The sequence below is a fragment of the Ambystoma mexicanum genome, chromosome 1q (assembly GCF_040938575.1).
Source record: "Ambystoma mexicanum isolate Mex_15411 chromosome 1q, UKY_AmexF1_1, whole genome shotgun sequence".
In the NCBI taxonomy this organism is placed as follows: Eukaryota; Metazoa; Chordata; class Amphibia; order Caudata; family Ambystomatidae; genus Ambystoma; species Ambystoma mexicanum.
In genome coordinates, this window is record NC_090922.1 from 541,448,541 (window position 1) to 541,470,392 (window position 21,852).

At 48.3% G+C, this 21,852-nt stretch overlaps 1 protein-coding gene across 1 annotated transcript in view; it reads left to right on the top strand.

The window, feature by feature from the left end:
* MEGF8 (multiple EGF like domains 8) overlaps positions 1–21,852 on the top strand; it is a 1,665,761-nt gene that overhangs the window by 627,387 nt on the left and 1,016,522 nt on the right. Inside the window, exon 18 of the mRNA XM_069640964.1 lies at positions 109–227. Coding sequence (XP_069497065.1) covers positions 109–227 — 119 coding nt within the window. The remainder of the gene's footprint in view (positions 1–108; positions 228–21,852) is intronic.

The following is a 21,852-nucleotide window of genomic DNA, read 5'->3' on the forward strand; positions in this document are numbered from 1 at the left end:
TAGCTGGTAATGTGTGAAGGTTCAGCAATGATTCTAAACTCTTCAGATAATACCTTATGATACCCCCCTCGATGATCACGCTTTCTCAATATCTTCCTCCTTTAACAGGATCCATATTGCGAGTGGCAGATCAACAGCAGCAAGAAGGGAGACTTCTTGTGCAGCCGCCGTGGGAGACTAGGCAGTGCCATCCGTTCACCAGCTAACTGCCCTCGACTGTGCAGCCAGTGAGTAGACAAGTCTGTTTACTAACACAATCTTCTCTCTTCGACTCATTGGTACAGATAACTTTGTGGATGGATGTTTGTTTATTGTAGGGAGGTTGAGCAATGACAAAAGGGACAATAAAAGTTTGTATTTAAACATACAAGTTTTATTGATGTGTTTTTCAGGGTAGGGGTTGGATAAACACCTATGGGTCTCTTATTTTCTCTGAAAGCGAAAATGGATGTCCAAATCTAAATGGGGTCAGGACAGGAGTCGCAGAAAGTGAAGGATTCTTTCAGTCTCCAGCACCTTCAGTGGCATATTTCTAAATCATAAGGGTTTAACCTAATCTTTGAAGTCCTTGTGGTTATATGTCCCTCCCGCCCCATTTTTGCAGCATGGGACTATAGCATGACAGGTTTGTCGCGCAGGTCTTGACCATGCTGCAAAGCACGGTGCAGGAATTGATGTAGGTCAGTGTTGGTGATAGGATAGGGAAAGTCTGTTAGGGGACAGAGAGGGGAGTTAATGGGGGAGGAGTAACAGGTAAGAAGGGGTGGGCAGATACTCACAACTGAGAGGGGGCCAGCAGAAGAAGAGAATGCCGGTGAGAGGGGCGGTTGGAGCAGAGGCAATGGCGGCAAAGCAGGAGCACCGCCTTGAAAAAAAGGGTCAGCACGAGGAGAGGCGATGGCGGGGACTAACCCTTCAAACGGAGGGAGTGGGCTGTGACTGGAGCCCCATCAAAGTAAATAATTAGCGTGGTTGTGGAGACATGCTAAAGTTCCATGCCGGAACGTCCTTGTCCTTCCACGGACTCCCTAATCTATAACACAATGTGCAAACCATGTGGCCAACAGAAAGTTCATGTGGCTAATCCCTAAGCTAAACCATACATTTTCCAAGGATTAGCCAAGAAAACAGGTCTTCTATCCTGTAATGCTAAGGTCATACCATAGTCTGTCTATTAAAAAAAAAAAAAACTTCTCATGTGATGGCTCTTCCAGAATTTATACATAAGACCACAAAGGATCTTTACTGTTTTCACTATGACCCTTCCTACATTTCCCAAATCCGTTACTTATCAGCCAACTGATCAGACTTCATCTTTGTCTCCTTTTCTTCCTGCTTGGACTCTCAGCCTCTCCTGCTAAGCTGCTGCACTTTATTCCAGTCTCTAGTGCTCAGCCCGACTGGTCTCTTCTAGACCGTTGCAACCCAACTAGGTTGTCCTCCTTTAATACAGGTACCTTGAATATGGGTCTTCCTTTAGGACCTAGATTACCAGCTCTCAACTGATCATGCTCACCCCGACCTGGGAATCGGAATCCATATTGACAAGTCTCTCCGTGACCGGGGCTCAGGGGTCCAGCATTCAATATTTCTGGACTCACCATGATCTGAGTTCAGAATTCCATTTGTCAGGTCCACCACAATGTGTATTATTTAGCATTTACTTTACCAGTTCTCCTCCCGGCCATGTTGCCAACCGGATACCCTTGTATCAGTGCTTGACTGACACTCTTCTGAACCCTGCATTAAGCTGTTAGAAACACTTCCGCTTGATGTGGCCTATACTCCAGATGCCATGTTGAGGGGCCTTTCTTGGCCCCTTTTATACTGACTAAGTTGTCTTCAGCATCAGTCCTGTGAATTGGTAGGGCTTGTCAGTGGTTTATTTCTTAGTTTGGGATTGATGATCCCCCAACAGATTTTTAAATGCCTTTTAATTGAGTCACTTCCCATTTATTAATTGCTAAATTGTTCTCACCCATGTGATCCACGTTTTTCTATGCTGTATGCCATCTTGAAAGTTCTGCTGGGCATGTTCAGCTGCCAGCAGCATTCACCAGTTGTGGGAGAATGGTTCATGCACCTTCTTCTGTCCGTTTGGGGTTCCACTCTCATTATTCCCTCGCTTCGCACGCCCCACTTACGTATTGAAGCGTGCGTTGTTTGCTTCCGGAAGATCCATATAGGTGTTGGTAAATGAGGGGTGTTTACATTTATATTTCAGCGATTCTGTGCATGGTTGGTGTTTACCTTGTTCCCCCAACTCATCTTATAGGGGAATTATCAAATGTTAATGGCATACTTTGAAAGACCTGTGGACAGGGGATTTTCAGGGTGGGTCACTGATATTGGGCTGGCAAGATATTCATTGAGAGTAAAGATTATCTGTTGATGTCCCCATGATATCATTTTGTACCTCATTGTGGATCCCTTCTGCGATGACATCTATGTGCTTATGGGCTTTTCAACTGTGGGATGTTGAGTTAAGATGGTCATCACTTTCCAAACCGACTGGATTTCAAGGGTTTTGATGCGATAAACCAGATCAACTTCCCTCTTTCTTAAGTAAAGATTTTCCACTGAATTTCAAGTGTTTTTGTTGTGCTAACATTTCTTCAGGGTCTACAGCCTTGGGGTCCACTGGCCATTAGCCATGATCTTCGACTGACTCCACTGTTTATTACGAAAGACCCAAATCTCCCTGCCTGGCTGATCAGATCCCACCTCTGTGCACTTTGGCCAAGCCCCAGAGGTCCACAGGCTATTGGTTATTCCCCACTCCCCCAAACATTTTAATTCCTGAGATAATTTATCACACAAACAATGCATAGATCGATCAGTGCTGCCCTCTATTCCTCTCAAAATAATTTCCGGTAATTATTTCCACAGTAATGCAGAGTATGCTGATTCCTGCTGCAATGCAACTTCTGACTGTTTCAGTGTTCCCGTTCCATTTTTGGGGTTCTGTAGTCTAATTTTATAGGATCCCTACTATTTTTGTTTTTCCCCCTATTTACTTTTGAGGGTTTTTAATTCATTTTGGTGGACAGAGTGTGCCGATTCATGGGGTCCTGCCACTTCTCCCCAGAGGCGAGCCCTTCCTGATGAGGCTAGGGAGGTGAGCCTGCTACGCAACAATCCACCTAGGAGTGCCGGAATGCGGGACCTCACGGAGGACTCCTGTTTCGTGATGGAATTCCCTTACCTCCCTATTCCCCCCACTTTCCTTTGAGACCAAGAAATCCTTTAGGTCCTCCACGAACCAACCGGAAAGCAATACTATTTCTCACTTATACCTTAATGCTACCAAGTCTAGGAAGAACATACAGGGTGCTAATAAGGCAACTCCCAAAAGTACTGAGAAGAGGAAGCTTGAATGAGTGATGCAAACTACTCCTTTTCCAAGTCTAAACAGTACTGCGAAGAGGTGGCCCCATGAAGGCATGAATAATACTCACATACTGACATCAAAGAAAGACTATGGCACTCCGCTGGGGAGGACCCAGCTACAGGACATGAAAAGCAAGAAGGGAGTCCATGAGAAGAGAACCCGGTATGAAGCCTACCAGCCCTGGGAGATGCAAACCTGGGAACGAGGAAGTGAACAGGAGAAGCTGGTCCTCGGTCGACAGAGCACTCCGTAAGCAGACCAAGACCTGACCTATGCAGAAGCTGGAGAGAAGCCGAGGGCATGATCTCAGAGAGGTGGACCGGGTGTTCTTGAACTACGCTGATACCGAAAGGTCAAGAAACTAGCAGAGCCAGTGCAGTGCAGCGGGAAGCGGAGAGAGAGAGAGAGATGCAAAGAGCATTCGACCAGAGAGTGTGAGACCAACACCCCAGGAAGAACCAGTGACCTGCCTTCTCCAGAACAAAGTTAGCGGGAGACCCAGGAGGGATGATGTGGGCGAGAGTAAAGAATATTTCTGGAGTGTAATCTCCCTTGTCACAGTTATAACCAAAAAGATACCAAGAGTGAAGCGTGCCTTGGGAGTAATCTCCCTCACAGCAGTAACTGTAGAAAATATATCAAAGCTGAAGAGTGTCTCCAGAGTAATCTCCCTCGTTACAGTAAATACAAAAGCGCTATCCAGGATAAATACTTCTACAGGACTACGGGAGAAATCTCCCTCATCAGAGAGTTTGAGGAAAGAGCCAAGGACATTACGGGAGTGATTTCCCTTGTTGCCAGAGCCAAGAGGAAGATGAGGAGAGTCCAGGAATTTATATAAAACGCCGAGAAAGAATAACTGTTGGACATTTCAGAAAGTCCAGAGAAGTCCTTTGAAGGAATTACAAGAACTGATAAGAACTCTAGCTAGCTAGAAACTATCAAAAACCAGCCTGCAAGGCTGCACCAGTTGGACCAGGATAAAGGATTCATACTCCTAGCTTCATTTCTGTTTGCTGAATACGTTTGATTAGTGGTAGGGTCAGACTTGGAGAGTTTTTGGACTGGTTCTTAGGTTTGACAACCAACCTGACGACAAGCACCCAAGTAAGAGTTCAGTTAGGTAGGTCAACCCCTCTAAGTATAGGGAAAGAAAGAGTATTTTCTTATTATTTAAATAAAGACATTGAAATACCACCTCTTTGTCTGACTCCTTTTTCTGACTTACTGCATGAGGTACTTCTCCCTTTTTAGCTTACTCAATATATATGGTATTGGGTCGCCCATAAGGTGCCCAGTCAAAGGGGTGCCCCTCAGCCACCTCCTATTTGCCCTAGGCTGATGTCATCTCCCTACATTGGTTTTAGGGGGTAGGCTGGTGGCAGCTAATATTTAGTTGTGTCTTCTCTAGGGGTGCAAGTCGATTTACCGCATTAGTAAGCCACTATACCTTTATGGTGACCAACATGTATTTTTATTAGTACTCTCGGCCATGTTGTTTTGTTAAGGGAAAGCATGAGGTAGGCTGTAAAATGGCTGTTCTGTCCATGTGGGCTTGTGGGCTCTTTGTTAGCCCAAGATGGCAGCCTCGATGGTGGTTTGGACTGGTTTAGAGCAACTCCCGGGTCTGGGGAGACCACTATATTTCCTGTGGAGGTGGGGCTGTGTATTTTGCGCTTTTGTAGGCCAACGGGATTGGCTGGCGGCCAATACCTTTGTTTAAATCCCCTGATGGGATTGGTGGGCTGCCAGAAGCCAGCCCCTGTGAGTGAAGGCTATGGGAAGCCCTGCTCCTGTGCTCAGGGGTCTGGGTTCATGAAAGGTAAGCCGGTCTGCTTACCTGCTCGAGGATTCTAACTCGTTTCCCCATTAATCTGTATTTTTAGGCCTCTTTTGGCTGTACCAGTTCTGGATGACGTGGTGAATGAATAACTCTGGTTTGGGGGTTTTCCTGTTTTTTTTCTCATCTTGCTACTGGTGGTCCTCCTTTGCTGGGAACAGGCCTTGATTTTGGAAGCTGCCACTACCAGGAAGGTTGTTGGGGCCCCAACAGCCCACCGTAATTGCTTGACTGGGTCGTCTGGTCGTCACAACTGTTGTCCTGCTGCAGAGGGTGTTTTTGATGGTGTGTCATCCACGTTTCTCTGCCGAGCTGTTGGGGGCTGCCGTGTGCAGGTTCCTTTGTCGTCCTGGAGCCATCCCTGTCGTTGATTCCATTTCTTGATGCTGGGTCCCACATTTCTGAAAGATGATTGTTCTTCTTTTGGGCAATTGGGGTTGTCGTTTGCTTGGGGTGCCAAACCCTGGGTGACCGGATCCTTCATTTTAAAAAGAAGCCGTTACTTTCTGGGTTGTTTCGCCTTCTGGGAACCGACATTCTGGAAGCAAACACTTTACTAACCTCTGGGCCCTGGGTTGGTAGGTTATTCATTATACTCTCTGACACCCCATGGTCTATGGTTGTCTGGTTCTTCAGGGCCCCTTTGACCGTATTTCCCCTTTGGTTAACATTGGGGGCTGTATCTTGTGCTGCATTTCTGCTACTGGCTCTAGAACAGTACACTTCTTCTGGGTCTCCACTCGTGTCCCTTGAGGTGGATTGCTTTCATCTGGGAGCTTGTGGAAAGAAACTGAGGCTTACCTGGCTTTTCATAGGGTTTCCCGTGGTGCACTGGTTTCAACACTGTAACACCTACAAATGACACAGCAAGGTACTTACCTGGACTGTGTCATTTTTCTAAGGTTCTTCCTATGCTGTCTGGGATTCCTCAACCAAGCCCAGCAATTTTAGTATTTAGTAATTTTTGTAGTAAACTCCTGCATAGGATATACATTGTTTAACTGTGTGTTGTTCTGGTTTCCTCCTTGGTGTGTAATGTGCCTGTTTGGGCCTAGAGACTATCATACTAAACTATATCCTGAACTTTGCTTGCCCTCCTTGTTGTGTTGGACATTGTGTTCCCCTTTGTTCTACATCTTTATACATGTGTACTATGGATAACACTGTATTTAGAGAGTAGTAGGAAACCTGTGATAAGTTATTTGGGGTATCCTAGGATCCTAACTGGTCATCATTACTGTGTGTAATGTTGTCCAGTGGTCTTTTTTCTGGTTCTATTTAATTTTTTCAATTTTTGTAGGTAGCCTAACAAAAGGACCGATTTTGTTTTTCAGCCGATTTCTGGGGGCCTACAAAAATCGAAAAAATGACATTTCTCTGCCCCCACCCTCTCTTGCCCCATTTGCTAAAACCTGGGGGGGTTTCACCACCGAACCCCCCTCCCTCAGCCCCCACTGCCTCTCTCTCCTCCCAGGACTAGATCCCCCCCTAAACCCCCCACCATTACACACACACAAACATGAACACCCGACACAAACACACATGCACACATGAACTTATCCATTCCACCCTTGTGGCCGCTTCTGGGTCCTGGCGTGCCTGTCAGCCCCTGTGCGCACTCGTGTGCGTGGCAGGGTCTGAAAGTACGATTTAGAAAGAACGCTCTGTGCTGTCACATAGCGGTATTCCTAAATCATTTTTTTTGGTTTACGTTTTTAAAAACAAAAGGTATGGGGCCTACATTTTAGGTGAAGGAGTGAGTTAGGCCTTTTCTGACCATTTACTGTTGTTTTGTTGTTAAGAAAGATTTTCTTCTTACACCCTCCATAGGTTTCTATGGAACCCCCTTCTTTTTGCTTGTTTTGAACCCTGTCCTGACCTTTTTGAGGTCAGTAAAGCCTTCTGCTTTATTTCCCTTGCCTGTTTTGCTAATTCTTGAGGACAAACTGATTAGTCCCTAAAACTATCGGTGTTGAGTGATTATAGTACTCATTGGCATTTATGTGGGGAAACTGACTAGTCCCTAAAACTGCCAGTACTCGGAGATTGTCTCTCATCATGAATTATATTTGTATATATTTACAGTTGCGCACTTCACCTTGCAGTGAAGTGCAGTCAGGATACTTTGTATTCCTATAACTTTTTATATAACAACTTTTTGGTTATTTTTATTTATTTATTTAAATGTATAAAGCGCACAGCGGCCCTGGGGCATTGTGGCGCTGTTACAGTATATTCGCTTAGATACAGCTTAAAACAGACGCATTAGACAGTGTTAAGGTTTTTAAACAGTACAGTAGGAGTGTTCCATGGTTACAGGGCAACACGTACAATCTAGTTGAATAACTTGCTTTTTACCGCCTTTCTGAACGCCATGAGAGAGTTTTCCTTTCTCAGGTAAGAATGGAAGGGCGTTCGGGCTAACACTTCTTAGCTGGTACTGTCGGCTTTGACTCTATTGAACACAGGGACTGAGAGTTGGTGAGAGTATTGGTCTCATTTTGGTCTGTGGGAGGGCACCTGATGTATTCGTTCCACTAGGTAAGAAGGGGCAGACTCAGAGAGGCATCTGTGTGTGATGGTGAGAGCCTTGAACAATATGCGCCCTTTGATCGGGAGCCAGTGGGCGTAGCCTGAGAGATATGCTCTCTCCTAGGGATACTTAGAGCCTCTCTGAGAGCATTATTTTGCAATGTGTTAATGTTATTGGCAGATGTACCTAGATGAAGGATGTTACAGTAATCCAGCTTCGCGCCAATGGTGGCTCTCGCGATGTTGAGGCAGTTTTTTGGAGATAGATGAGGTTTCACTGCATTAATGATTTTAGGGCTGCTGATGAAGAAATGGCACTGACTTGTCTTTCCATTGATAGAGTGGAATTCAAGTACACACCCAGGGTTTTTACTGCAGCAGAGACTGTAATTACAGTATTCTCAATGCTGAAGGAGCTGTATTTGTTGTCTAGTTTATTCAGAGACCCTTTGGGTTACTTTGACAATGCGCCTAAGAGAAGCTTGTGGCAGCTGTGTTTTGTTTTTTAATGTTATGTGATTTTACCTGTGCACTTTTACATTTACCGCAAATGGCTACTAAAGGCGGCTAGCACCCTAAAATGGCCATGCCATTAGATTTTTTGCTTGTTCTTTGGCTTTATTGTTCTTTGGCCTTCTTCCTGCCTTGTCAGGTCAGGAAATGTCTTATATATAAATTCCCTAACCAGAGAAAGCTATGGGTTTCACGGGTAAGCAGACTGTCTTGAAGATCTCTGGTCCAGCGCAGAAGCAGCACAAACTCCTACCTCCCCTTAATGATTTTGGTGTCTGGAACTAAAGTGCACAGACCTCCGCAACCACCACGGGGAAAAGAGGGTTAGGGTCCACGGATTGGATGGGTAGAGGGTTGAAGGAAGACCGGAAAGAGGGTTAGGCAGAGTTTGTGGACAGGGAAGGGGAATTCAGGGAAAACATGCTCCTAGGCTCTTGTTCCTTGAACCTTGGAACTCCATATCACCTTTTGCTTGCTTTGAGGGTACTCCTAGGACTTTGTTCAATTACATTCTCATTGAACAACCTTGTAGTTACCACTCACTCATATGCACAATGAATGCATTACATGGAAGACAATTCACCCAGTTGGAAAGCACTGAGTTACTTCCAATCTTTAGAATTGCTCTGACCCTCCGACACTGATTCAGGAGTTCAGAGCACTTATCAAGAAACACCCTGCAGAGGAATCACACATGAGCAGTGAATGGGAGACAGATTACCAATAAACACCAGACCGGAACAGTATCACACTGTGAATAATTGGTACATATAAAACGAGAGATTGGGTCCCCAGTAACAGTGCAAACACATTTGCTGTTTCACCAACCCCCGCTCCCATCTATGATTCTCCCCTCATGGAATGCACTTGCGTGCTAAATAAACAAGCAACACTTGGCTCTGGCTGTTGCTTTGAAGTCCGGTGCTCGAATCCGGATTCAGCAGTGTCCGGAAGAAACAGAAAACACACAGCGTCTGTCAGAAGAAAACACCATTAGTACGCGCCCAAAGCGTAATGTGTTTTGAAGGGTTAATAGACTGGAATTAGTTTATCCTGCATGCCGTGCATCATCGATGCGTTATTAGTTTCCACACAGGGTAAAGGCAATGCGCTGCTGCGCGAGAGTTTTAGTTCCAAAGCACTTCACAACAATGCCCCATGCTTCCTCACGACTCGGCTGCTTTCGTAATGTCAACAACAAGCACGCTTTCACTCACTGCTTCCGATCAGCTTTCACACTAGATTAACACTTATCTTTAGTGTCGCAGGGCCTAAGATGTATTCTTTAGACGATGCGCGGCCCCGCATGAGTTTTCTGCCCAACCGGAGCTTCAGGGAATGCGTCCGCCCGGAGGAACATCAGAGCGCGAACAAACGTCCCGTATTCGCGCTTGCGCAGACGCTGGGGCGTTCCCAAACGTGTTTGCAGGCTCCATGTGCCTGATCCTGTTGCTTTGGGTGCGTGGGGACACCTGGAGGCGCTCAGGATGCTGGGCAATGTAGTTTCTGGCCTCCATTTGCCGAAATGTAGGTTTCCGTCCAGCAGATGCCATCTTCCCCCACCTGATGATCCTACAGGAGGGACAGAGGTGGCATCTGCTGGATAAATATGCCCCTAGGACAGTGCTGGCCACAGTGTGTCTCCTAACACGTTGAGGCTTTACGACAGACTTTGTGGGTGTGAGCCAGAGGATGGGGCTGGGGCTATCTGGTACCAGTCCATATCCTCTGGCGCCCCGAAGGTCTGTTGCTGAATGGATGTAATGAGCAGTGGTTGTCCAGGATTGGACAACCCCTGACTGTTTGAATTGTTCAGATCCTTACCTTTGGAGAGTGGCTTAGGGTTGCTCCATGCTTGAATCTTGGTTAAAAGGAGGGCTCCTGCAACTGTTCACCAGATCATTGTTGGAACCAAGACTTCTATGAAGAAGATCTGCCCGCGGATGATCCCTGCAGCTGACCAGCATTGACTCCAATGATTTGCCCGGTGAAGTCCTGCTCCTTTGCCTGATCTCAAAAGACCCTTGGACTATTGGGAACAACCTTGTGGTGTTCCCCAGAGGTCTAACCTTTCTCCCTGGCTCTTCATCCACTACCTGGCACCTCTTGTGCACTGCATCGCTACTTTCTCCTCCGACTTTGTGTTATGCTGATGACACCCAGCCCTTTTTAAGGCTCCCCTCAGCCACCTCTTCTCCTTCTCTCATACCAGATTGTCTGGCCGCAATTCGGTAATGGTGCGCCGCCAATGATCTCTGCCTTAATGCCAGTAAGACTGAGATCCTCCTCATCGGAACACCAGCTCCCTCTTTTCCTCCCTCTCTTTGGCCATCCACTCTGGGCCCTCTTCCTGCTCATACCTGTGAGACTAAGAACAATGGAGTCACCCTCTCCTCTCCTCACATCTCTGACGTCTCTAATAAGTCAAACTATCAGCTGCACCTACTGAGAGGTGTTTTCCCTTTCCTCACTCCCCGCAGGCACGTGGCATGCAGCCCGACAAAATGGCCACTCGTCAGACACCACCACCGTTTGGGGAGCAGGTAGGAGAACGAATGTCTAGGTGGGACTGGTCTTCACCAGGTACGTGGCCTACAGCTTATCATTCACCGTCGCAGGGCAGATACACCTCGCAGCCAGCAAGGCAGAGTACACACAGGCCCCAGCAGCAGCCTGCTACTCAGTCAGTACCACCTACTACCCCTCCAGCCTGCGAGGACAGGTTTTTTTGAGAAGTTCCTCATGCTAATGAGGTCCCCTCAGATGGGTGCCATCCTTCAGGATGTGATCAGGGACATGCTGCCTCCAGTCCCGCTTCAGGTGCCTATAGTCACTCCTCCTATGGCTCCAGCGCCTCAGGCCCCCGCGCAGCCCCAGCCTTCGATTCCAGCTTCCTTGCTTCCTGCAGTTCAGGTGGTTCCACACCAGCCTCCACAGCAGCCTCCGGCTCCGGTCTCCACACCACAGCCTTCTGTGCCAAGCATTCCTCCACCGGCTCCGGGCAACCGGACACCCTAGTAGACACTGATGTGGAGGAGGACCCCGACACACGGTCTTCAGCCAAGGCCTTCCATGAACGACACACAAGTTTGGCCGAATACTTGAGGCTTCCACAACCCAAGGAAGGCAGAGGGTCCTGGCCGAGGTCCTCACTTTATGCCCTTGCGGTTAGAACGGGAATCCCGATGCAGAAGGACGCTGTCGCCTTGGCCAAAAAGGGATGGCTTAAACCCCACTCGGCCCAGCCTACCAATCGGCGCCTCAATGCCAAGTACAGACAATTGGAGGCGGATCTACTCTTGCTGTCCGCGCACCCTCAAACACACTTGTCAGTGATTGCTGCAGCCTCACTCTACTCCAAGCCTCAGTCGTCCTTGGCTACTTTGTCTTCAGCACTTCTAGGCAAGAAGGAGAAGATCTTGGAGGCTTATGGAAAGAAGGTCTATTCCAACGCCTCACTGCACCTTCGTCAGTCTAATGCAGATGCCATCCTCGCAGCCGTTAATCATAGACTTTGGTGGGAAATAGCCGACTTCCTTCCTGAACTTCCAGTGCACAGTCTGGCACGTTTCAAGGCGGGGCGGCTGGCAGAAGCTAAAATGGTGGCCCAGGACATCATGGATTCCACCGTTGGGCACATAGACCCCTCAGGCCTTGCCATCTGCATTGCCATGCACATGAGAAGGACTGCCTGGCTATGGGCTACTAAGTGCAACCCGGACATCCAGGAACTTAAATTGGACCTTCCATTCAAGGGTGGCAACCTTTTTCATTCCACCACTGATGAGGAGCTTGATAAGAAGAACAGTTCCTAGACTGCAAAATCCCTATTTATCCTCAAAGTCCACGCCCAAGTCATACAGCCACACACGTCAGCGTTCCGACAAGGAGCGGGCCTTCGGCGGGTTCCGGGGCTTCCAGGAACAGAGGTCGAGGCAGTCGGACCAGTCCCCTAGTCAGCACCGGTGTAAACAGCACAAGGCGGGGGAACAAGTACTTCTTTCAGCCCCAGCCTCAGAGGGAAAGAAGGCATGACATGCACCTCCGGGTCCACATGTCTCTGGTGGGGGACAGGCTTGCCCTTCACACACAGTTTTGGTGCGCGATTTTCGTGGTCCTCTGGATACTATCAGTGGGGTCCACGGGCTACTGCCTACCGGTTTGTCCCTCTACTCCCCTACCCTCCCGGAGATTGGGACAACAACTCTGCTGGCAGAAATTCGGTCGCTCGTAGAGAGACAGGCAGTGGAAGTCCAAGCCTCCCAGCGGGTTATGGGCTTATACTACAGGATTTTCGCAATACACAAGAAGAATAAGGCTGGCCTGAGAGTTGTGTTGGACCTTTCCATCTTGAACCTCTCCCTCCATCTTCAAAGGATCAAGATGGTTACCCCAGCGCTTATTGCGGAGACACTGTGCAGGAGAGACTGGATGTGCTTCCTGTATCTGAAGGACGCATACCTACATGTCCCAATTTGGCAGCCTCATCTGTCCTTTCTGAGGTTGAGGATTATGGGCTTTCATTTCCAATAAAAGGTTCTACCTTTGGCCTCAATTCAGCCCCCAGGGTCTTTACCAGACTTATGAATGTGGTGGCAGTCCTGCTCAGTGCCCAGAGTCACCATGTCTATCCGTACCTAGACGACTGTCTCGTCAGGGCGAGTTCCCCAGAGGCGGTTGATGACGCCTCTTCCGCCCTCATGAATATGCTGCACGAAGCAGGATTTTCCATCAATCTCAAGAAGTCACAGCTGGAGCCTACGCAAAATCTAATGTTCCTGGGCCTCATCTGGGATACGAGCACTGGGAGATTATTTTTCCTTGGAGGACCAGATCGCATCACAGCCATCAAGAGGGCCACAGGTCATTTTCTCAGCAGAGCAGTGACCTCAGCATGGTGGTACCAACACCTCTTGGGTATCATGGCAGCATGTCTACTGGCAGTGCCGTACACAAGGCTCAAAATTAGACAATTGCTGCTGCACTTTGCAGCCTCATGGAATCAGGAGCTGGGTTCTGAAGCGGAACCTGTCAGCATTCCTCCATTTCTCCACCAGGACCTCGTCTGGTGGAGCACGGACTACGACCTGAGCATAGGGAGGCCTTTCAGGCATCTGGCCCCACAGGTTTTCATCACCACAGACTCTTCCTTGGAAGGTTGGGGAGCCACACTGGACAGTTACAGCGTCCACTGAGTTTTGTCTCTCCAGGAACAGGGGGCCCATATCAATTGGCTAGAGCTGAAGGCTATCTGGTCTGCTCTCAAGGCCTTCCTTCCCATGATTAGGGGCTAGATGATCCTCATCCAGACAGTTCCACCAGCATGTACTACATCAACAGGCAGGGTGGCACCAGGTCTCCATCCCTATGCTCCTTGGCAATCAGCATCTGGGAATGGGCTCTGGAGAACAGCATGGAGGTGGACATATTCAGCAGACTGGGTGCGGACAACTACAAGTGGCAGTGGAACCAACAAGTCCTTCAGGGGATCTTCAACAGATGGGGACATCCTCAGGTGGATCTTTCTGCCACCTGGTCCAACAGGACGTGCCCCCAGTTTGCATCCTGGCAGGGACAGGGCTGGGGCTCTCTGGGCGACGCCATGCATATACAATGGGACAACATGAACTCTTATGCCTTTCCACTCACTACCCTGGTTCACAGAGTAATCTGAAAGATCAGGTCATCCTGATAGCCCTCTGGTGGCCCGCAAGCCATGGTTCCCGCAGCTACTCAGCCTGTTGGATCAGGCCCCGGTGCATCCCAGCTGACCTACTCTCACAGCAGGGAGGCACGGTCATTCACCCCGCTCCCCAGAAGCTAGCCCTTGCAGCGTGGTTCCTGAACAAGTCACACTAAGGCACCTACATCTGTCTCATGCCAACCTAGACATTATACAGGATGCCAGGAGTGATGCTACCAGGAGACAGTACAAATGAAAGTGGACTAGGTTCTGCCACTGCGATTCGTCAAAGGCGGTCGATCCGTTGACTTGCACCCTGGACGACGTACTATCATTCTCAACACACCTCGCACACTCTGGGGTACAGGTGGACACATTTCGCACCTACTTGGCGGCAATCGGAGCCTACCGGAATTCGGAGGATGGGATATTTCCCTCCTCTTATCTGGTGGTTAAGACATCTGGCAGGCCTCACCAGGCTCTACCGGCCTATTTAAAAACCACACCCGGTGTGGGATCTTACCTGGTCTTGGGCGCCCTCGCTCATAAACCTTTCGAGCCCATGGCGTCCGCGGACATCAAGCTAGTCGCCTTTAACACAGCCCTACTGGTGGGCCTTACATCTGCAAGCAGGGTCAGTGAAATTCAGGCAATGGTGGCTTCGGAGCCGTACACTACTTTTTCATAAAGACAAGGTGGTGCTTGGAACGCACCCCGCATTCTTACCAATGGTTGTCTCCTCTTTCCACCTGAATGAGGAGATAGTGTTACCAACTTTCTTTGTGGATCCGAAGGATGATGCTCAGATGGTTCTGCACTGTCTAGACGTCAGGCACGCTCTAAAATTCTACGTGGACAGGACTAAAAGCTTTTGCAAGTCGGAGGCTCTTTTTGTCACCTTCGATGGGTCAAGGCCAGGCTATCAAGCCTTCAGAGCATTCATAGCAAGATAGATGGTGGCGGCCATCAACGAGGCATATGAGCGACAGCACGAACTGTTTCCGGCAAATATGCATGCCCACGTTATTAGAGCCAAAGCTACAGCTGTGGCTTTTCAAAGACACGTCCCGTGGCAGGTCATCAGCAGGGCAGCTACCTGGGCTACCCCTTTTGGCCTTTTGCAAGCACTATTGTCTGGATGCCAGCTCCAGGTCTGATGCAGCATTTGGGCAGGCAGTGCTAAGGAACTTGTTTGCTTAGGAGGGTCACCTCTCCTGTCTGGGGCTACATTCACTTGTAATCGCCCATGCAGTATGGGGGAAAAGGGACAGGACGTAGGAGTAATTATACGTTACTCACCGTAGTGACTAACGTACTCCTAGTCCATATTCCCCTTTCCTCCATACGTCCCACCGTCCTCTCCCCTCCCCCACTAATAAAACAGGTGTCATTAGGCAATGTTAATATTGTCGATGTGTCAAAGGGGACTGAGGAGTGGCGCCGGTGGGCGGAGTCAGGGAACCGCATGCTCCCAGGGCCACCCCTCTAAATTTAAAGGGGAGGAAGATTTTATCTGGTGAAAAAGGTTCTGTCTCCCGCCCTTGGCGAGGGAAGCCCTTGCAGTATGGAGGAAAGGAGAGTATGGACGGTACGTCCTTTCATCGCCGGCAATTTCATCCACTGCCATTTCAACGTGAACATTCTAATGAAAAAGTTCATTGAATTTTTCAGGGGCTGTGGGAAAGTGTAGATAAGGGGTTGGGGTGGTAGGGAATAGCCAAAAATAGGTAGGGGGATTGGAGGGGGTAACCCCCGCCCTAAAAAAAAAAACGATGAACGCTTTTGTTAGAATGTTCACGTTGACATGGCAGGGGATGAAATTGCAGACGATGGAGCACATTAGTCACTACGGTGAGTAACTTATCATTTCTGTCCTCCCTGTCTCCTTATGGCGACATAGGTCATACAGTCCTTGACTAACTCCCTCTGACCTAGTATTTGGTCATCGAAACTGCATTAAGGATCCTTTTCTAGGTCTTACCTGGTGAATAGGATAGAGTTGAGGTACTTACCTGAATTTGGATACACTTTTAAAAACCATCCAAATCACCACGAGCGCCCACTGCATCCTTTCTGAATACTTACCTGAAGAAGATAAATATTGAAACTTGTGACTTTTGATACCATGTTTGGGTTGGACTTCATATCATTGAGGTAATCTGTGCTAGTACTTATTCTGACTATTTTACATATTTTCCTTACATCCAACTACTCACCTGTATAACACTGATAACTAATTATGCAACTCTGATCTGTGAATGTGTATATATGTTTTACATAGTTTTGATTGACAATACTTACCTGTGATTGTATATGCTTAGTGTGTAAACTAAATGCCTATTATTTGTATGTGTATTCTTACTGTCTAATTGAAATTAATGGTGTTGCTCTGTGTGGACTCATTCTAGCACTAGACTACTCTCACACGCTTCCTGAGAGTAAGCCTTGATTGGTTTATGGCTAACCTCTGTGTCTTCACTGTTCACCATAATAAGGTGGCCTCCAAAAATCCTCCCACCAGGTCTGATTCCATCCTAGCATCAATACTTCGACCTCTGGACCAGTGGGAAAAACAGTCTTGACCCCTGCTTGAGGATCTGTGCCTTCTGAGCATTCGGAAGTGTCCCTGGACCAACCAGTGGACTGACTTAGGGAGATTTATCATTGTTATGCTTCATCCCCTCTCCTAGTGAGACTGCCAGCTGCTGCGGGACCTTTTTCTTTAATCCTGAATGAGTGGAGCCTTTTTCCACTCATTCATTCTTAGGGGATGTTCCTTTTGTAACTCTATTCTTTGTATTTTACCTGTACTATGGAGTCTATTTTTCTCTATAGCTCTTAAAGGCATCTGTATTCTTCTATTGCAGCACATAGCTCCTTATGGGCAGTGTTGCTGGGGACACTTAGGCTCCTCTTTTGAGATTATTTTTCTTCTCCTCAGGTAACTACAGTTCTTAAGGATATCCTTAGTATTGCTCCTAAAACTTTATAGTCTGAGAGATTGGCACACACCACCTTATGTAGAGGGTCACATGCTCTCTGCTCCTGTGAAATTTTAGTCACATAGACAATCTCCTAGTTATGGCTGGTGGCAGTGGACATGTTCGCCCAACTATTGTGAGTTTTCTACCGCAGGCGAGGTCCATAGCATGGGTAGTGCACAATAGGGGCACTCAGCCCTCCAGATAAATTGCATATTAGGCCTATTTACACACAGTAATCTTGTCAATACGGTCCTTTTGATTCTTCCTTGCATACCGCTTACACAGGCTATTTATGGCAGCACCCCCATAAATCATGGAGTTCACTGGTGACAGCCTGGCCAGCAGCAGCTTACAAATGCACTCTTTACTTATAACTGGAATGAGTCCTGGTCCATTTATTTTTTAACACTCTCCTCGGTTAATTATCCTATCAAGTTAACACCTTCTGAGTAATGTACACAGGAATTTGTGTTTTGTTCACTTTGTTCAACTGCTTAAATTTTGTAGGTTTGTGTTATTAAAGCGTTTTGAATCATGAACATGCTTTTCACGTTGCTTTAGGACACGTGGTATTGTTTAAAATTAAAATGGTCTTAAACAAGGACTGCATTTGTTCTTCATTTTCCTCTTTTAATCGGCTTTAATAGAGGCAGTTGCAGCAGCATGGGCAGTTCATACTTTTTCTTTTCATAACAGAAGCACATCAATTGCATTTAATGCCTTGGGTTTAAGAGCCTCGCAGCAAGCAGTTGTTTGGCATGTGTGAGAAAGAAAAGAGTTTGCTATATATGAAGATGTGTTTTATTTTTGTCTTAAGATTGCATGTGTTTGTGTGCAGTAAAGGGCAACGTACATAGTTTGATTTCTTAGAGAGCAAGGAATAGCTAGGCATGTGGTCTGAATTTTACTCAACTCCCTTTGTGACCACCCACAGCAAGCAGGTATAATTGAAACCGGTAGAAGCTGTGCTGTATATATTTACGGTGGCACAGATTGTACCATTAGCCTCTCAACAGGGCTTCTACATACATTCAGGCAAAGTAGCCTAATAGTTGCCTAATTTATCAGCAGAGCTGCTGTAGGCATGTCTTTGCACGGTTCAGTGCCATCCCTCTCTCTCTCGACCTGAGCATATTTGATTTGTACTGCAGTAGTCTGCAGTGCACGGTGCGATCGGGATGTCAGTGCCAGGCCAGGTGATTAGTGGAGATGGGGACGGTTCAGTGCCGTCCCTCTCTCCCGACCCATCCGAGAAGGGAAGGCTTGTCAGAAGGCAAGACTCGTGGGCTGCCAGATTCTGAACTGTGTATGTTCACAGGTCACTTGTGGGGTGGTTCTAGCACCCACAGCACTAATCACCTCCTTTCCTGCCCCTACCCAGAATTCAGAATGGGATTCTTCAAGCCCCTCCCACCCACTGAACATTGTAGTATTGTTTAATTCACTTAGCTATGTGGAGCGAGAACCTGGAGCTAAGAAGCAGTCCAGCCTGTTGCATGCACTATATAAACAGTCAATATTATATATATATTTCTGAGGCTTGTGGAATCTGCTTAGATCACATGCTGTGCATAGGCCGACATCTAGTGGAAGCTGCGGAGTATTACAGTTTGTTTTTCGAAGTCGAAAAATGGGCGTCGACACAGGGCGTGCCAGTAATACTATCCCTAGTGTGACGTCCCCTGTACCCATGATCCCTCACGCGTCTAGGATCCCCAGATTGTTTTTTTCCGCCATTCTGGTCGGAAGCACTTCATCGGAGTTCCCTGGCTTTGCCATATTTTCACTCTAAACTAATTCTAATTTGCCCCGTTTGGCCAACCTTTCGTCGATCAACATCTCGACGCCGAACCGGGGAGGAGATCAACGTCGAATACCCGACGGATTGGGCCTTGAGGCTTCCGCCTCGGCTCGGGCCTGGGCCGCTGGCCTCGGCCCTACAAGTAGGGAGAGTGGGGGTGGTACACTTCCACACTCGACACCTTATTACCTACACACACTTGCCCGCTGCCCACAGGCGCGTATGGAGGGTACGCCCTTTCAGTTTTGCCCCAAGTGTAATAAGAAATACCCTTGGGTAGATAAGCACGCTACGTGCAACCTTTGCCTACCCAGAGACCACCCCGAGACGGGTTGCAGGGCCTGTAATAGGTTTAAGGCCAAAACTCTTAAGGACCGCTCCACCAAGCGTTGGGCCCACCACGCCAAGCTAGCAGCTATGGAGGCGGAGGGTACCTTCAGCGACGGCAGCGACGCCGAACTTTCGGACGGCGAGGGCACCAAGGCGTCGAAGGACAGCCGAACGCACGTCCCCGGCCTCGGAAGGTCGTCCGTCCCGGCGACTATGGGGAAGTCCCCCGGCGACAAAAGCGTTACACATACACACGCTAAACACAAAAAATCCACCCGAGATTCGACGTCGTCGAAACCTCGGAAAGAGGCACAGAAGGAGCGGTCCGAAAGGACGTACTCTGGGCGGTCCCGGTCGAGGTCGCCGCACGACGTCAGGCAAGCCTCCACACTTGCACAGAGTGCCTCGACCATTAATATCCCGGAAGATCAATCGTCCGGAGACGAACACGACTTCCACCCCCAGGAAAAGGGTACATCACTTGGGAGCAAAGAGGGGCCAGTTTCGAAGGCTAGTTCGAAAGACAGGGATTCCACCTCCGATCCTCGACGCCAGGCGTCGAAAGATAAGGGAAAGGGGAAACACACTTCCACCCACGGGGAAGGGGGTAAACAGCAAAGGAAACAACCCTTGCAGTCCTCCACTACAAAAGAACTGACCAAGTCTTCTCAGGGCCAATCCATAGAAAGTCCCAGCAAGGTCACCCCAAGCTCAAAACTCTGGTCATGCGAGGACATTGACAGAGTAATGTCAAGGATGTCTTCCTTGGCGAATTTTTTCGAAAGACACCCTGAACAACTCCTAGCTTTAAACCCTCAGGAAGATTCTCCCTCAGGGTCAGGGGACCCTATCCCCTCAAATAAAAGACCCCGGGTCGAGACACCATTTAGGCCTTTAGACCCCATCGAGGTCCAACCCTATTCTTACCTCTTCCCTACAGACCAAGGAAACTCTTCCCTGATAGAAGGTCAGGAAATTGACACGCCAAAAGATCCTGCAGGATCAGATTATTACGGCGAAGACGAAGACGAGGATGAGCCAGAAAATAGCCCAGATATTTTCAGAATGGACTCACCAGTCGAAAGGGAAGCCCCAGTGTCTGACTCCCCAATAGATAATCAGCCCCTCCTGAATGAACTGCTCTTTCGGGCAGCTAACCACTTCCACATAGACACACAAGGTGTCCAGGAAGAAAGGGACTTTGCGGAAGAACTAATAGGGGAAAGGAAGCCAGTAGCCCAGACCATTCCCATCCTAAAATCTGTTCAACGCAGAATAGCACCATCCCTTGTCAACCCAAACCTGACAAGACCTGTAAATCCGAGAGTGGAGAAGCTGTTTAAAGCAGCCCAGTCGGACCCCCTATATATTAGAGGTCAACTTAAGCCAGACTCTCTAGTAGTAACCAACACCCGCAAAAGAGCTGGTACACCATTATCTTCCTCTGAGGCTCCCCCCGACAAAGAAAGTAAAAAAATGTATGGTTTTGGCAGGAAAGTAGCTTCCACGGCAGCCTACCAAGCCAGAATCGCGAATTCCACCACACTGTTGGCTAGCTACAACTGTCACCAGTGGGAAGAAGTGGCAGCACTAATAGACTCTGCTTCCGAACCCCTTAAAAGCCAGCTAGCTCGCATTTGTGCGGAAGGAAGGAACGTGTCAGGCTGCACTGTAAAAGCAACTCTGGACGCCGCTGACAATGCGGGTAGACTTATAGCAGAGGGGACTGTCATCAAAAGGCATGCTTGGTTGAGGCAGTCGGGATTCAAAGCAGAAACACAAGCTGCGCTCTTAGACAAACCAGTGGAAAGTGATCTCCTGTTTGGTAAGGCAGTCGAGGACGCTCTAAAAAACGCTAAGGAAGAATTCGACACCCTCAAATCCCTTGGCCAGTTAACTACCAAACCACCTAACCAAAGAGGGAATGGCAATTTTCGTCGCCCCCGCGGCCAAAATTCCAATAGAGGAAATAGCTACTCCCACACCCAGGGTACACAGTGGAACACCAGCTCACAACAGTCTACCCAGGCGTATGGTAGGGGTAGTAAAAGAGGACGTGGTAGAGGCAGAGGCAGCCCCAGTAAAGGAGGAGGCACGCCTCCACCAAAGCAGTGACGCTCAGTTCAGGGTCCCTTCCCATGCAACCCCAGTAGGGGGACGAATATCAAGTTTCACCCAGGCATGGGAAGGGATAACATCCGACAGATGGGTGCTGTCAACAGTATCCAATGGGTACTGCATAGAACTACTGCAACGTCCCCTAAACCATCCTCCAAGACAAAAAGTCCACTCTTTACAACATCAGAAGATCCTCCTCGAGGAGATCGCCATTCTGCTAGAAAAGGACGCGATAGAACTCGTCCCGGGACACCAGGTAAACAAGGGTATCTATTCAACTTACTTCCTTGTGCCAAAGAAAGATTTAACAATGCGTCCAGTTTTGGACTTACGGCCTGCCAACAAGTATGTCAAGCCCCAAAAATTCCGTATGACCACACTACAAGAGGTAATCCCACTCCTAAAAAAGGGGGATTACATGGCAACCTTGGATATGAAAGATGCCTATTTTCATATTTCCATGCTCCCGGCGCACAGAAAATACTTGCGCTTCAAGGTGGACAGTCGCCACTACCAATTCAAGGTACTGCCCTTCGGGATAGCTTCTGCACCAAGGGTATTCACCAAGGTACTGGCGGTGGCAGCTGCACACCTACGCAGGGAGGCAATCCCAGTGTACCCTTATCTGGACGACTGGCTCATAACGGGGGAAACCCCAGG